Source organism: Zeus faber, assembly GCF_960531495.2.
Source record: "Zeus faber genome assembly, chromosome: 3".
In the NCBI taxonomy this organism is placed as follows: domain Eukaryota; kingdom Metazoa; phylum Chordata; class Actinopteri; order Zeiformes; family Zeidae; genus Zeus; species Zeus faber.
The window spans coordinates 28,583,556-28,601,497 of NC_137190.1; the positions used below are offsets into that span (position 1 = coordinate 28,583,556).

Below are 17,942 nucleotides of genomic sequence, written 5' to 3' on the forward strand. Positions count from 1 at the left end.
CACCGGTCAGTCTTTGACTCATTTAAGAGTATGTCAGAATTTTTGACGAAGGAAGAAATGCGGCTTCCTGTCACCGTGATCATGTCAAAGAGTGCAGCTGATCGAAAAACCCCTTCCCCAGACACAGCGACCAGACCCTCGCAGGCCTGAGCGCAAAAGAGAAGGACATTCTTGTGGATCTCTTCTGCGACAGCGCATTGAAACTGGCTTTCTCACAGCAGTACCTGAGAAACTTCAGGTTGCTTCTGGGAATCCTGATCAGTCCAACAGAGATGTTCGATTTCTGATGCCTTTCCCAACAACGTATCTCTGTGGGACTGGCTTTTCGGCGCTTGTGGCATTGGAGACAAAATGCAGGAATAAACTGAATGTTGAGCGAGATCTTCACCTGAGACTGTCGTCCCTGAAGCCAGACATCAAGCATTTGGTGTCTGCCATGCAGCATTAGCTTTCTCATGAGGCTTGGTTTGGCTTGCGTATTACTTCTGGTCGGATGTGGTCTGCGTACACTTTTGAGAGTTTCAAGTGGGCCTCGAATCCGAAAAGGTTGGGAACTGCTGCTCGAGAGCACAAGTATATCATTGTTCCAAATTAAGTTCTGCGTCTCCAGGTCTCATTGACACCAAATGTATCCCATTTCACTTTGCAAACAAAAATCTGTACTTGACTGTAAAAATGTATAAAAAACACAGGAAGGTTTTTCGGATTTAGAAAAATGAATTTCCCTCTTTATTTCTTTCTGAAACAACCTTTACAGGAGGTATTGGAAGCTTATGATCCACTGTGGCGACCCCCAACGGGAGCAGCCGAAGGAAGCAGAAGATTTTTTTCTTAAAGTGTGCAAATTACAATCCCAAATCAAAGAATAAAGCCATTTTCTTGTACTTTTAAATGCTTTGTAATGAATTTCGAATTTAATATTATAGCAGGTGGCACCAAGTCAAAAAGGGGAGGTGCGCCCAAATAGTAACGTTGCAGAAACAGAGCTACCTGCTGGAGGAAGTAAAGTTGCAGCTGTTATTGGCTGGCGGAATGAGGCAGATGCACACCTCTTTCCATGCTCGCTTGTAGGAAGGCTGAGCGTGCAGGAGCTTGCAGAGTGTGATGACCTGCTTCTCTGCTGTTTGAGGGCGGCTGGGTGTCGGTAGGAACTAGACTGATGTACCAGCAGAGCATCAGCGGTCCATTAGCTGCTCTTGCCGTGGATCAGTTCATTTGGCTCAGCTTAGCAATAACAGCCGGCTCTTTAGGCTCCCAAACGGCTCTTCATTCAGTACCACTTCTGGTTTTTATACTTCAGCCAAATTTAGCAATATTTTGACCTTTGATGGGCCCATATGTCACTTCAATTAGTCATTGGAATTATACTAAACCTTATCATTTCCAGAGTACCTTAAATAATACAATACAACATTTTTACATTTTCCGTCATATTGATGCTGAAAGAACAACTATCCTAGTTGTATAAGAAAAACACCACACTGCTAATGAAATAGTATGATTAATAAATAATTACACAACTATATAGAGACACATGTATTTCATATTTTTTTCATTGTTTTGTTGTTATTTACAGCCTACAGCAACCCGTGTACTGCCGTAAATAAAGCAAAACCATCCAACCAACAACCTTCTTACTAAGGAAACGCTACAATACAGTATGTTTAAACAATCATATGGTAAAATGTGTTGAATATTCACTCTTGCTGCTTTGATGGATATAGAAAACAATGTCAATGTTGGTTGAACGATTTTCCGTCATTGCAGATTGAAGTAACTCTTTCTGGCTAATGATTGCTGAGTTATACAACCTTCCCAGTCCCTGGTGGTTCAAAGCTGATTCCCGGTCAGATAAACAGTTTTTTCCACCTTGTTTAACTGAAAGGTGCAGCAATATAATAGCAAAGATGGTCAGATTAAGATAAACATAATCTTATACTAATGTAGTTTTGACACCTTCCCAGTCGAATCAGGAGTGTTACATATTAAACATATTATTTCTTGGCTTCAAAGAATTTAAATTTAAAAATAAGTTGTCTATGGGATCAGCACAGGAAAAATGTTTTACAATTAAATATAGTGTGAAAAGGAGTTGGAAAGGTGACATTGGTACTCATTGAAACATTGCAAATCAGAAAATAACCTTGATCAAATTTAAGACACCGGTGCTCTCCTACTAGGCCGTCCATCGAACTGCTCCTCCATATCTTCAATCCCTGTTCGGGTTCCAGACTGGGACTCGTGTGCTACGTTCCTCCACCCTCTCCTCTGCCACTACGTGGTCTCAGGAGTTGTTCACTGGCGCCCGATGGTGGAGTCCGCTCCCCCAGCCTGTCAGAGCAGCTGAATCGCTCACCATCCTCCGTCGCAGACTCAATCCCCATCTCTTCAGACTGCACCTGGACCCTGTACGAATAGTCTTCATACAGCCAGTGAGTCTCCTTACTGCAAGTAATACATTTTAGTGCGTTCTTGTGACAGTAATACTTTATGGGCATTTTTCATATGTATGTAATTATTGTATGTCGCTTTGGACAAAAGAGTCTGCAAAATGACGTAATGGAATAATAAAGATTTTTGGATGGGATGGGCTCAAACCAGTCAACTCTGAGCACCTCCCCTCATGCAAAATGCCTTATTTGTTTTTTAAGTGTTGATTCTTAATGGTACAAAAATGGTCGCAATAAAAGACAACACACGCCATATTTTGTGATTAAAAAAAAATAATAGAAAAGGTTTTATTTTGTAGCACAGAATTTACAGTGAGGTGATTGGCAGTGACCGATTTCAGCTAGAACACCATGTCTCAGGCTACAGTCATTCAAAGCCTGATCCTTCCATCCGAGATGGAGTCGAATATGTCTTGTGTCATGGGAACATAACCCTTGTTACCCTCCAGGAGAAACAGGGCGTCCTTGATGATCGCAGGGTCGAATCCCTCCTCTGCTAGCTGGACTTTCAATTGCTTAAAGGTCCCGGTCACACTCAGTGAATCCTGACCGGACATGAGGTCATTGAAGAAATATATTATTTGTTTTAACCTATATGCTTCACTTAATTAGCCATGTTTATTGTTTTTTACCTGTATGCGGATGAAGCAGGGTCTTGCGTAGCCGGGTAGGTAGGATTTTACATGATCATAGAGAGCACTTCTGTCAAAGTTCATGTTTTCTTTCATCTTAATCGCTGCCATTCCAATTCTCCCCTCGTGTCCTAACACATAGAATACAAGCATTAACAAGATAGCTTCATGACCCATGTGAGAGATTGACACCCATGAAAATGTATGTAAAAGAAATGGACGACTTTAATGGTATAACATTTTTATATTGATGAACTAACACAATCATTTATATTTTTTCTTCAATATATTGATCATCAATTCACATCAGAGTACGCATAGAGATTGGAAGATAGACACCCTTGTCCCTCTTCAGGAGGACCAAAAAACGTTGCTTCCAGTGGGAGTGAATGTTATTTCCCTGGAATCCCTGGATTTAATGTTCATCTGTGACATCGTCATAGACTGATTGTAAACATTTTCTCCATATGTGCCATTCAAAAGTGTATGGAATATTCTACCTGGCACCTTCACACCATAGACGTTAGCCTCCAGCACACAGTCCACCATGATCAAATGATCAGCCACCTCGGTGGTGGCAACGTTCTCTCCTTTCCACCTGTATGCGAGAAAAACAAGGAGATCCATTTTTAAAAGTTATCTAATGACAGGTGAAAAATGAGGATTATTCTGATCTACTGACCTAAAGGTGTCTCCGATACGGTCTTGGAAGTAGATGAAACCTTCGTGGTCGATTTTGGGGAGATCCCCGGTGTTGAAGTAGCGGTCTCCTTTCACAAGCACGTCCCCCAACATCTTCCTCTCTGTCTGCTGCGTGTTCTTGGCGTACCCGCTGAAAGGTGTTCTTTCTGAAATCTTGGCAACCAGCAATCCCGTCTCACCTGCGGTTAAAAAAAAAATATGCCATTAAATTAAAACTAGATTTAAAGATGAAAGGCATCATGACAGGAGTTCCCCCTTTTGTTTTTCCTCACCCCTGGGAACTTCGATGCAGAATCCTCTGGAGTCTCTCACTGGTTCTTCTTTCTCCGTTTCGTATCTTATTAACATATGTGGAAATATGGCCTGAAAACATACATAGGTGGGGGCCAACTTAAGTCTACTTTACACCGAAAACAACAGACAGTGAGAACAAACCGCGGATTTGCATTCGGTGAGAAGCACGCAATTCATATTTGCAATACCTCTGTATATATCCCAATATTTAAGTTGTGCATGTGCTGAATTTTTTTTTTATATTTACATAATAATCTAAGCATAACAATAATAATGTAATAATATGTAAATATAATTGCATTCAGCAATACACAGGGTCTAGGGTAGTCGGCCCTTTGTTAAAGTTCAATGGATGAATGTGCTTAGGCTCTCAATTCCTGTGTGTTTTGTGACTGCAGAAGTTTATTTGTTCCAGCCCGGTGGCCCAGTGTAATTCTGTGATCGGGCAGTGTTTGCAGCTGTGGGTGGGTTTCCTACACCGCAACTATTGGCGGTTATCATTCTCACATAGGGCTGCATGATTCTGACTGAAACAATGACAACGATGATAATACAGTTTTTTACTAAATTATCCCACAATAATGGACTGATCTGAATCAAATAATATAAGATATGCACGATTTAAACATATTCATGACCTACTTTGTGGAAGGCGTTCTGTTTGCCGATGGCTCCAATTTTTCCAATATAGTTAATAAAGGCGATATTTCCTTCTGTTGCTCCATAACATTCACAAATCTGAATGTCCCCGAAGCGCTGCAGGAACTCCGCCCAGGTGTCGGCTCTGATCCCATTTCCCAAAGCCAGCCTGATCCTATGGTCTCTGTCCCTGTCTCCCTGAAAATGTAATCAGGAAGAGGGTGAGGGAGGGGTGGAGAGGGAGGTGTCACTTACAAATATCATGTGTTATTATCGTACGGTAACCAGACGTCTCGGTTTGTCCGGGACTGTCTCCGTTTGTCCAGGACTGTCTCGGTTTCGGGCTGTGTGTCCCGAGTCCCGACAGTTATCTGTTAAACACTAAAATGTCCCGGTTTTCAAAATTCACTACTAAATTTTCCCAGTTTTAGCACAATTAAAATAATAACAATAATAATATTATTATACTTCTTTCAGTGCTTACATATATAATATACTGTTTACAGGCAAGAAGAAAGAAGTGTGCACGAAGATGTGATTGTGTTTTCTACAACCCCTTCTTCTGTGTCTCTGTGGCGGAGGGCCCTGTTCAGGTGCCAGTGTGGCAGTTTCGCTTACCACATGCCATCCCAGTGACATGTTCAGGGACCTCCCGTACAGAGACGCAGAAGACGGGATGGTAAAAAACACACAACAAGCCCCAAACACGAGGTAGGTGTTGCATTTGCATAATGTAATTTACAGTCTTCCTGAATTGTAGCTAGTTGTAACAGAAACAATACGAAATTAAACAGTAACACGTATTACTTTGTTACTTATAACCTTTATAATGTTTGAATATAATTGGATTAAAGTATTACCAGAAGACAATTGGATTAAACAAACTGCAGCGTATTAGGCGTCATAAACTGACACTTAGTAGCATCCCCTTCAGAATTTTAGACATTCCAGAGATATACTGTAGACATTCTAGAGATATCAATATATACAATCTTCCTGAATTGTAGTTTGTTGTAACAATAACAATAAGCAATTACACAGTGCAAAAACATGTATTAATTGTGTCTATGCTATGAAATAGTGGCATTGTTTTTGTGTTTTTGTGTTCCAGATGCCTCAATGAAACCCACATTCTAAGGCAGCAAAGAAGTGGTTGGCAGAACGTGCTGCTTTAGAAGTCAGCCACTCTTCTCTTAAAAAAACACTAAAATGCTTTCTGAAACCTCTGAGCAAAACTCTGAAAAAAACAAGAACTTCAAGAAGCTATAAAATAACTAAAAAAACACCTAAAGAAATAAGTTTCAACAACATCTCTGACAAAAGTTAATGCAGATGAAGTGCCTTTAAATATACCTGCTGATTCTCCACATATCTTGGTGTTCATCTCAAGAGGCTCATTTCATCAGGGTGATGCACGGTTTGGAGGCTCAGCTGTGCAGCTGTCTGTTTGATTAACCAGCGCATAATGCGCATAATCTGGAATGTTTTGACATGAACAGAAGGTGACTTCAATGATGTTTTGATAAAATGAACTAGCCTTTATCAGGACATTAAAATGTCTGGTCAAATAAAAGACAATGTTCTTGTAAGAGATTATATTGCAATACCACAATTGCCAAGGACACATACCTTCTGTAATACAACATTCAAATTGACGTATTATGATGTGTTTACTGGCATGGTGTTGATCACTATTACCCTGCATTACAACATATAGCCATGCCAGCTGATGATCACTGGTAAATGATGATGCATGGGAATGACCATCAACACCAGATTTGTTAAAAATATCACCTTATGTTTGGATTCCATAACTACTCATTTATTTGGTTGTATGTCATCTATAGCATTGCAAATAGGTCTTGAATATCATTATCTCACACGTCACACCGACTAGCCTGGACCCCATGGATTGCTGCCTGCAGCTGTATTTTCATTTGAATTTGTTTGAGAACATAGGTTCTAAGTCTCACCTATGTCCTCAAACAGGTCTGCCCATATGACCGCTGGAAGACACGATAGTAATTTGTTTTCAAACAAAGGATGGAGTGTAAGTAACTTACATGAACTAAACAATGACAATAGCATAATTACATCTGTTGACTGTGTGTTTTTTCATTTAAACAATGTAGGAAAGCTTGTTTTCCTGAAATCACTGGAGGTTAGCGCATATATATAACATTTACAATATTTTACAAAGGAGTTGGAAGGACGATTTACCTTTGGCGTGTTGCAGAGGTAGCGCATAATTTCTCCTATGTACTGTATCACTGTCACATTGTACTTCCTGCAGTCATTCCAAAACTGTGAGGCGGAGAACTTGCGTCTCAGAACAACCGTGATGCCTAGAAAAGGAACAAAGGCAGCAGTTGTAGATATATTTTTGCAAAAAGTTAAGTTGAAAAAAAGAAAGATTAAAGATTGCCCGTGCTCTTTCACCTTTTTCTATGGCCCCACAGAGTCCCATCAGGAAGCCAGAGGTGTGGTAGAGGGGCAGGTAGATAAAAATAACGTCGTCTGTGCAGACGCCGGCCCTGGACTGCAGGAATGACGCCATCCAGACCCTCGCGTGGTTAATTATAGCTGCTTTGGGAAGCCCTTTGAGACATTGTTTAGATAATAAGAACTACCTCAAGATCGACGATGCATATTCATAAATAAGGTGTTTTAATCTTGCAATATAACTGTATATGCTCTGCCTACCTGTTGTTCCCGATGTGTAGATGTACAGTGCAGGACTTTTTATGTTGATGTTTTCCCTGAGTTGAGGCGACAGAGGCTGATCTGAGGCCTGCTGGATTTTGTCGCAGAGGCTCTCCATGCCCTCTGTGTCGCTGTCATCACTGAGGATGAACACACGGACCCCCTGCTCCCGCAAGGTGGGTAGCACCTCCTCCACAGCCCCCTGGAGCTCTAAGAGCAGAGATTGGCATTATTTCAGTTACATGTATTTGAAATACGTATTTCAAATACTTTTGGGTATACCCCAAATTATGAGCATTCTTTTCAATGTATTTTTGCCCAAATTCAACATATTTTTCTCTGTCTGAGAGAGACAGGCCAAAAGTGTCATGATAAAAACAGAGGATCCCAAACTTTTCTGAGGCCAGAACAGTGTAATAATGGCAACATTCATCTTGACAATTTTCTGCTTCTCTATTTCAATGATTAACTGCTTGTCCTCTGTGTTCACTTATGAAAAAGGACATGTATAAAGATCAAATATATTGCCATCCCGTGGTTTACGTCATTGTCAATTCAAAATGTTAAAGTATGTTTAAATCACTGTGCCCTGTTTCTCCAAATAAAACAACTAAAAACAGTGTGGGGACAGGGCACGGTGGAACAGTGCACGGCTCATAGACTCGTTAAAATTATATTCTGCACATAATGCATGGAGAGGGGGTGATCCGGGAGAGTCATGAGAAAAGTGTCTCCACTATGCACGGTTTTGTTCTATCCCATTCCATACGCACTTGTTTCATTCCATAAGCATGTTTAAAATAAAATAACTTACATCCAAATTAAAAACAGCGGGCGTGTCTCAAGCACGCACATCATCAGTGTGCCAACCATGAGACTGTAAGATTCCCAGTCACAAGACAGCATAGTGGAGTGTGCCCATGGCACAAGTTGTGAGGTGGGGGCCCCCATGGATGGGGCTTATTGTTCCATTACATCCCACAGATGCTTGATCAGATCCGGCCCTAATCTCTGCCATACATCCCTTGATGTAGAAAAAAACATGATTCATCAGACCAGGCCACCTTCTTCCATTGCTCCATGATCCAGTTATGACGCTTACTTACCATTGTAGGCCTTTCGGCGGTGGACAGGGTCCCCATGGGCTCTCTGACCGGTCTGCAGCCACGTAGCCCAATATGCAGCAAGTTGTGCTGCACTGTGTTTTCTCGCACCTTTCCATCATAGCCAGCATCTTTTCAGCAATTTGTGCTACAGTAGCTTTTCTGTGGGATCAGATCAGACAGGCTAGACTTCTCCTCCCTTAGCCATCAATGAATCCATGGGCACCCATGACCCTGTAGCCGGTTCACCTGCTGTCCTTCCTTGGACCACAATTCGTAGGTAACAACCACTGCATACCAGGAACACACCACAAGACCTGCCGTTTTGGAGATGCTCTGACCCAGTCGTTTAGGCATCACAATTTGGTCATTGTCAAAGTTGCTCAGATCCTTACGCTTGTCCACTTTTCCTGCTTCCAACGATTACAACTTCAGAACTGACTGTTCACTTGCTGCCTAATATATCCCACCCCTTGACAGGTGCCAATGGAACAAGATGAGCAACGTTAGTCACTTCACCTGTCAGTGGTTATAATGTTGTGGCTAATCCGTTTATAGCCGTAATGTATTTGAAATATACTGAAACTATTTAAGTATTTCAAAGAACAAAACAATATTTGTGCATTCCTTCAGTGTATGCGCACACACACACACACACACACACACACACACACACACACACACACACACACACACACACACACACACACACACACACACACACACACACAGCATCCAGAAAGTATTCACACTGTTAGGCCTCCCAGCGCCACTAGAGGCCACTCTTGCCTCATCTGCAGCTCCCTCCTTGAGCCAATTGCACACACCTGGGATCAATTTCCTGCAACACTCCACACAGTATTTAGTCTCCAGCTTCTCAGTCATTCTTTCCCAGACCGTCCATCCTTCTCCATCCAGCCCGGTTTCCTGTCTCTCCACCCGGATCCTGGACCCCTCCTCCCTGTCATCATCATCCCTGCCCAGCCCTGCTCCATCCCTACCTCCACCGTGTGGGCTAATAGACATTCTTTGTCTGCCTCCCGTCTCCTCGTGTCGTGCGTTTGGGTCTCTCCTAGCCCTGGTCGTGACACACACCCCTTCACTTTCCTCACATTTTGTTATGTTACAGCCTTATTCCAAAATGGATTAAATTCCTTTTTTTCTCATCAATCAACACACAATACCCCATAATGGCAAAGCGAAAAAGGGTCTTGTAGAATCTTTTGCAAATGTATTAAAAATAAAAAACTTAAATATCACATGTACATATGTATTCACACCCTTTGCTATGACACTCAAAATTGAGCTCAGGTGCATCCTGTTTCCACTGACCATCATTGAGATGTTTCTACAACTTGATTGGAGTCCACCTGTCGTAAATTCAATTGATTGGACATGATTTGGAAAGCCACACACCTCTCTATAGGGTCCCACTGTTGACAGTGCATGTCAGAGCAGAAACCAAGTCAAAGTCAAAGGAATTTTCTGTAGACCTCCGAGACAGGATTGTATCGAGGCACAGATCTGGGGAAGGGTACAAAAACATTTCTGCAAGATTGAAGGTCCCGAAGAGCACAGTAGTCTCCATCATTCGTAAATGGAAGAAGTTTGGAACCACCAGCACTCTACCTAGAGCTGATCGCCCAGCCAAACATAGCAATCAGGGGAGAAGGGCCTTGGTCAGGGAGGTGACCAAGAACCTGATAGAGCTCCAGCGAGCTCCTCAGTGGAGATGAGAGAACCTTCGCGAAGGACAACCATCTTTGCAGCACTCCACCAATCAGGCCGTTATGGTAGAGTCGCCAGACTGAAGCATCTACTCAGTAAAGGCACATGACAGCCCGCTTGGAGTTTGCCATTAGGCACCTAAAGGACTCCCAGACCATGAGAAACAAGAATCTCTGGTCTGATGAAACCAAAATTGTTCAATCTTGGTTTCATCAAGATTTGGCCTGAATGCCAAGCGTCATGTCTGGAGGAAACCAGGCACCTCTCATCACCTGGTTAATACCATCCCTACAGTGAAGCATGGTGGTGGCAGCATCATGCTGTGGGGATGTTTTACAGCGGCAGGAACTGGGAGACTAGTCAGGATCGAGGGAAAGATGAACGGGGCAAAGTACGGAGAGATCCTTGATGAAGACCTGCTCCAGAGCGCTCAGGACCTCAGACTGGGGCGAAGGTTTACCTTCCAACAGGACGACGACCCAAAGCACACAGCCAAACAACGAAGGAGTGGCTTTGGGACAAGTCTGTGAATGTCCTTGAGTAGCCCAGCTCGAGCCCAGACTTGAACCTGATTGAACATCTCTAAATACCTGATAATAGCTGTGCAGCGACGCTCCCCATCTAACCTGACAGAGCTTGAGAGGATCTGCAGAGAAGAATGGGAGAAATACCCCAAATCCAGGTGTGCCAAGCTTGTAGCATCATTCCAGAGAAGACTGGAGGCTGTCATCGCTGCCAAAATGTGTGTGAATACATATGTACATGCGATATTTCAGTTTTTTATTTTTAATACATTTGCAAAAAAAAAAAAAAAAAAAGAAACTAGCACGATGGTGTTAGTTAGATAATGCATGTCGGTGGGTCTAAGTCGGAAAAGTAGCATGCCAAAAATGCCTCTTATTTTCGACATCGACCTCTCAGAAATGTTGAAATAAAGCAGTAATATGACTTTTAAGTGAAGAGGTTGCTCCCAGTCGACGGGCTGACTACTCATCGTGTTAAGTGTAAAGTCTGTAGTGAATAAAATCTTACCGGCTCCAGCCACCAGCACCTTGGCACCGCAGCAGGAGAAGCAGTGCAGCAGGGACTTTGACCTGATGTTGTTGTTCAGCAGAGCAGCGGTGCAGCCCAGCTTGGCCAAGCCGAGCCAGGCCCACACGTAGAAGGGCTCGTTGGCCAAAAAGAGGGCCACGGTGTCCCCCTCTTTGACTTTGGCCAGTCCGGATAAAACCCTGGCCACCCTGTTGCTCTGTTTGTCGGCGTCCCTGTAGCTGTACGAAGTCTCCTCGAACACGATGAAGGGCTTGTGCGGGTGAGCTGCCGCCTTTTCGAGGAATCGATCCAGAATGCTGTAGAAAGGCTTGCGTTTTTTGTAGTTGGCCATCCGAGAGCGGGTTTGCATCAAGGTCACCATGAAAGCAATGTCTTTGAAAATGTAGGGATTCCTCAGGTAGAAATATAACGGCAAAATGGCCAAACCTGCGAGTACAGAGTACAGGACATACATGGTGGTCGTGTCGTCGGGTCCTGCGGGTTATGAATCCAGCCTCCACGCAGCCATACATGTCATACACGCCGACCCGAACTTTGAACACACACAGCACTCGGTTTGTAACGGGGCGGCCCTTGTTCTCACGTTACGTTCGGCCATGTCAGCCCAGCGGGACACGGCGTTTAAATCACCGCAACACACGACTGTCCAGCGTGAAGTGGTGCGAGACGCGCGAACGGTTCGTTCGTATCTTTCAAATGACTTGGAGCGCAGCGAACTTTCCACTCGCGAAATAGAATAAAAACCGGTGAGTAAATTAACGTGGAAGTGATAAAGGGAGTGAGACGAAACCTTCCAAAGAACCCAACCGCCTCTTCGAACAAACAAAAGGTCGGAAAACCGAACACATTTTTTTGTTTCTTTTTCTCGAGTCACTGGCAAAAAGTCGAGTCTCCAAAAAAGAGCCAAACTTTCAGTAACTGTACCGTTGTCACTTGGCAGGACGCGTGGAAGAAGTGAGATGCAGCTGCAAACAAACAAAACCAGAAGGGGGGGATTATATATATATATATATATATATATATATATATATATATATATATATATATATATATATATATACACACACACACACACACACACCTGGTGCAACAATCTTAACACATAAAGGTAATAACAATCTATCATAACACATGTAACATGTAACTAAGACTAACAATGGCGTAACAATTAACATTACTTAACAATTAACATGACATAAAACAATCCCCTTCCCCGACAACCCCAAAACTCACAAACAAAGCATGCTGGGAAATCTCCGCCCCCCTCTATTCCCCAACACGCTACATCGCCCCCACCTGGCTGGTTAGCTGTCCCCAGCAACCCATGTGTCCACCACAAAGTCTCTGAGAAGTTGGGGAAGTTGACGCTGTCGCCGGGTCCGTCCAGGGGGCCCCTCGGCTGCTTCCCATGGCAAGGCACAGACTGGAGGCTGCCTCTCTGCCCTTGACTCACCCTCAGAGGGAGCCAAGGGTCAGTAGGGAACAAGCCGATCACGATGAAGAACCACCACCTGCTTCTTTTTGATCAGCCGCTTCCTGTACACCACATCAGACAGTCTCTCCAGGATCGTACAGGGTCCCACCCAGTGGCTCATCAGCTTCGGGGAGGGGCCTTTCTTTCACTCCGGGCTGTAGACCCACACCTGTGCCCCGGAAGCAAAATCCCCCCCCTTGGCGCGTTGGTCGTAAGCCCGGGACCCAGCGTCGGCAAGAGCCTGCCTGGTCAGTTCATGCACCGCCTAGAGTACTCCACACTGTCTGCTTGGCGCACTTGATGCTTTGTGCTGGGGAAATGATCACTCGTAATCAGCATGTGTTCAACCCGTTCAGCTTCTGCTAGCTCCTTCTCTGTTCTCTGAGCCACTCTGGTTGGAGCCCCTGAACAAAAGCTTGAAACGCAAGCTCTTCTGCGCCGCACCATCAAATGTTGGGTAGCCCTCTCGCACATACAGATGGGGGTCCGTTATGTAGGCGCCCAGGCTTTATCTATCTTTCCTCTGCCGGTTGACCAGCTTGTCCCGTGTGTCGTCAGTGTAGATGCGAAGGCCAAACCGATGCCGTTGCGCTCTCTCGACGGTCTGCCAGTCGAGTCGTTCTTCTGGCTGGAGGTCGGTGAGGATCTGCAGAGCTTTTCCTTCCTGAGCGAGGGCACCTTGCACAGTGGTTTCTTCTGAACTCCAATTATTGAACTGTGCCGCCAGCTGCACTTGGATGAGGTAGGTCTCCGGCGACGTCTCTCTGTTGTAGCGAGCTTCAACAGGCAGCTTCATGGCTCCCTGTCTGGCGCTCTCCGGTGGCATTTTTTTAATAAATAAATAAATAAATATATATATATATATATATATATATATATATATATATATATAAAAATTTTCATCCGAGGGCGTTGTGCTTTTGTTTGTTTAAGAGGCATGCATTAGAGAGAAGAGGAAGGAAAGTCAGAAGGAGTAACCTACTGAATCTATAAGGAAACATAATTGCTTTAAAAACCCATTTATTGCAACAACTGTCAGCCTGGTGGAAATTCCTCAAACTCAGTGGTCACACTCTATCTTCAAAAAAATTCACGCCAATCTGGCACAACGCAGATTTCAAGATTCAAGATTCAAGAGGTTTATTCGTCACATACATATACATACTTTCATACATATATGCAGTGAAATGTAATGCAACGCACCCGGTGATAACACACAATATGTCCTAGGAAAAATTTCTTTCTAATAGACCAACTAACTGACTCCTAAAATGTAATACAGTAAGCCGAATACTTATAGAATAAAAATAAAAATATGTAGAATAAAATTAAATACAATAAAATTAAAGGAAATGGAATAGAAAGAGGGAGTATGCTTATGTATATGGAATAGGCAATTATGTATATACAGATGTGCTTTAAAGTGGCATGTGAATAAAGTGAGGTAGTGTTTGGGATAACACAGCACAGTATACAACAGTACGGCACAGCAATACAGCATCACGAACAACCCTGAACAGTGACACAGTATGTGGTACAGTATGCTACTAATAGTACAGTAGGTAGTGGAGCCTATGTGTGTGGCTCAGTGAGGACCCCTGGTGAGGTCAGCATTGACAGTTCTAATGGCTTGCGGGAAAAAACTCTGTCTCAGTCTCTCTGTTCTCGCTGTGTGACTGCGGAGGCGCTTGCCTTACCGCAGCAGCTATCGTCAGCAAACTTTATGATGGTGTTGGAGCTGGACCTGGCCACACAGTCATGTGTGTACAGGGAGGACAGTAGGGGGCTGAGGACGCAACCCTGGGGGGATCCTGTATTCAGGGTGAGGGAGCTTGACATGTGCTTCCCCACCCTGACCACCTGGGGCCGGGCTGTGAGGAAGTCCAGGATCCACGCGCACAGCGGAGCATTCAGTCCGAGCTCCTTCAGCTTGACAGCCAGTCTGGTGGGCACTATGGTGTTGAAAGCTGAACTATAATCAATGAACAGAAATCTCACATAGGCCCCTTTCTGGCCATCCAGATGCATGAGCGTGGTGTGCAGTACCTGGGAGACCGTGTCATCCGTGGATCTGTTCTGCCGATACACAAACTGCAATGGGTCCAAGGTGCGTGCGAGGGAGGCGCAGATATAATCCTTAATCAGCCTCTCGAAACACTTCATGACCACCGAGGTGAGGGCCACCGGACGGTAGTCATTCAGGCAGGCAGAAGAGGTGCTCTTCGGGACAGGAACGACGGTGGACCTCTTGAAGCAGGACGGGACCACTGATTCAGCCAGGGAGGTGTTGAATATTGTAGTGAACACCGGAACTAGCTGGTTAGCACAGGTCTTCAGTACTCACCCAGCTATGCCGTCTGGGCCCGCAGCTTTCTTGGTGTTAACCCGCATCAGAGCCCTCCTGACCTCGTGCACGGACACTGAGAGTGCGCGCTCATCCCCAGCGGTGTAACTCCAATTATCCGGCGAGCTAGTGATGCGGTTCCCAGACTCGAACCACGCATAAATGGAGTTCAGTTGGTTGGCTAGGGAGGCGTCCACACTCGTGGCTGGGGAGGAGCTGCTGTTGTAATTCGTAATAGTCCGCAGCCCCTGCCACAAGCGTCTCGTGTCCCCCCGCTCCATCTGTAGCTCAATGGTCTCCCTGTACGTCCGTTTAGCGTCCCTCACCGCCCTCCGCAGATTGTCCGACGCCACTTGTCCATATTTCCAGATACAAGACCGTCGTTGTAAGCGGCCGTGCGATTCCGAGCGCAGCGGATGGATTTATCAACCCACGGCTTCTGGTTTGGAAATATCCGAACTTTCACCGTGGGAACGATATTATCTGCTAGCGTAGTTACAAAACTTACTACAACCTCCGTAAACTCGCTGACGTCACTTGAACTTGATTGGAACATGTCCCAGTCTACGTCGGTCAGAGCGTCCTGAAGCGCAGCCTCCCATTGGTCCATCCACCGCTTCACATACCTCGTCACCACCAGTTCTCGCGCGATCAGAGGCCTGTAAACAGGAACCAGCGAGATCACGGCGTGGTCAGATTTTCCCGAAAGCAGGGAGCGAGACGGTTTTGTATCCGTTCTTGTACGGTGTATAACAATGCTCCAAAGTTCTATCTCCCCTGGTGGCACACGTGATGTGTTGGTGGAAATCAGGCAGAACTTTTTTAAGGTTGGCCCTGTTAAAGTCCCCAGTCACCACCACAGCCGCGTCGGGATGTCTGTTCTGAAATCCGCACAACACATCATACAGAATTGACAGAGCTGCGTCGATGTCCACTTGCGGTGGGATATAAACGGCTGTAATAATGACCATGCTAAATTCCCGGGGGAGATATAATGGACGGCATAGGATGGTCAGCTGTTCCAGGTTCCGCGAGCAGGAGTGGGAGAGGAATTTGGTGTTGTTGGCATTACACCAGCGGTTGTTTACCATTAGGCAGACGCCTCCACCTTTGGATTTCCCCGACTCCCCCGTTCTGTCGGCGCGGAACACGGAGAAGGATTCGGCTGGACGGATGGCTTCATCCGGCACCAGTGGGTTCAACCATGTCTCCGTCAGGCAGAGGACGCAACAGTTCCGTGTTCGTGTCTCGCTGGAATTTAATCCTCGCTCGAAGTTCATCCATCTTGTTCTCCAGGGACTGGACGTTGGCAAGAAGGATGCTTGGCAGAGGTAGACAGTAAGGTTGCGTCCTCATTCTGATCCGAATGCCGCCTCGTTTACCTCGGTGCTTCCTCTGTGGCCTGCTCGTGGAACAGCGGCTCCATTTTTGTTGTTGTTGTTGTTGAAAGTGTTCCCGCGTAGGATTTCCGCCGGCCACTCTGCTTCCACAGATAAAAAGTCCCAAAGTTGTTCGTTTCGGGAAATTTTCATATCCATGAGGACATCGTGGTCGTATGAGGTAACTGCCGATGCTTTTTTGGTGTACATTATGATAAAAAATAGCAAAAAATACAAAAAAGTGCAAGAGTCAACCGGAGCGCCGGCGCAGGTGACTGCAAGGGGCGGCGCCACTATCGCCACTCCTTTTTGGTTAAAAGATTTCTTGGTTAAAAACAGACCAATAATCTTTGGGTCTTGGAAAAGACAAGGAATTACTCATCTGGAACACATTTTTGAAAACAATTCGCTTATATCCTTCCCAACCTTAACCCAAAGGTATAATATCAGGGGCTTCCTTCAATTCTTTCAATTACAGCAGTCTCTAAAAGTTAAAATCCAACTGACGAACAACATCCTACTACCACCTGAAATGATTGAACATCTCACTCATATCGGTCACTTGAAAAATCCCTTTTCCAGAATTTATTTATTTGACATCTCTCCAGAGTTCATGAAACACCTTGGCCCCCGAGCCCTAACCTGGCTGACACAATTCTATACCAAGATCATGAATACGAACTTGATCCCAAATAAATGGAGGACAGAAAAAGTAATTGCCATCTTAAAACCTGGCAAAGACCACAAACTACCTGCCAGCTACTGCGCAATCTCCCTACGCGTTCCCTACAAAATCCTGGAACGCCTAATACTACAACGTATATCTCCAGGAGTGGAGGAAATTCTTTGCGTGGATCAGGCAGGTTTCCTGAAGGAGCGCAGCACAGGAGAACAAGTACTGGCCTTAACCACCTCATAGCCGCCTATGATACAGTCTGGCACAAAGGCCTCCTACTCAAACTCACAAAGGCGCTCCCTGCCTGGGCAACAGCAATAATACAAACTCTCCTGACAAATCTGAGGTTCAGAGTTCACCTTGGTCAGAACACGAGCGCATGGAGAAGACAGACTCCCACAAGGCTCAGTTATAGCTCCAACTCTGTTCAACCTCTACACAAATGACCTACCCTCCACCAAATCTCGCAAATGTATCTATGCAGATGACATTGGTCTGGCATTTCAAGCACCAGACTTTGATGAACTGGAACGGGTGCTCACTGATGACCTTGCCAAACTGGACCAGTTCTGCAGAACCTGGTGCCTAAAACCAAGTCCAGAAAAAACTGTTTCCAGTGTATTCTACCTCCACAACGCAAAAGCTGCCAGAGAACAAAACATCTATCTGGGCGGACTCAAGCTGAAGCATGCCTTTAATCCAACCTACCTGGGAGTGACCCTTGACAGGACCCTATCCTTCAGGGAACACCTAAAAGGGACGGCA

General features: G+C 44.9%; 1 protein-coding gene across 1 annotated transcript; it reads right to left on the minus strand.

The window, feature by feature from the left end:
* Positions 1-2,711: 2,711 nt before the first annotated feature.
* Positions 2,712-11,944, minus strand: LOC307227998 (long-chain fatty acid transport protein 2-like). Its single transcript, XM_079997457.1, has 10 exons — positions 11,284-11,944; positions 7,421-7,630; positions 7,157-7,315; positions 6,938-7,062; positions 4,721-4,915; positions 4,057-4,147; positions 3,765-3,963; positions 3,583-3,680; positions 3,083-3,213; positions 2,712-2,995 (listed from the first exon to the last, which is right to left on the minus strand). The coding sequence occupies exons 1-10, from the start codon at positions 11,756-11,758 to the stop codon at positions 2,822-2,824; spliced, it is 1,857 nt and encodes a 618-aa protein (XP_079853583.1). The 5' UTR covers positions 11,759-11,944; the 3' UTR covers positions 2,712-2,821.
* Positions 11,945-17,942: the final 5,998 nt, after the last annotated feature.

Excerpts from the sequence above, each read along its gene's own strand:
- LOC307227998 (XM_079997457.1), bottom strand. The coding sequence starts at position 11,758 with ATGTATGTCCTGTACTCTGTACTCGCAGGTTTGGCCATTTTGCCGTTA. Across the intron at positions 7,063-7,156 it reads CTGTGGGGCCATAGAAAAAG|GCATCACGGTTGTTCTGAGA; the intron begins GTGAAAGAGCAC and ends TTCCTTTTCTAG. Across the intron at positions 4,916-6,937 it reads ACCTCTGCAACACGCCAAAG|GGAGACAGGGACAGAGACCA; the intron begins GTAAATCGTCCT and ends TTACATTTTCAG.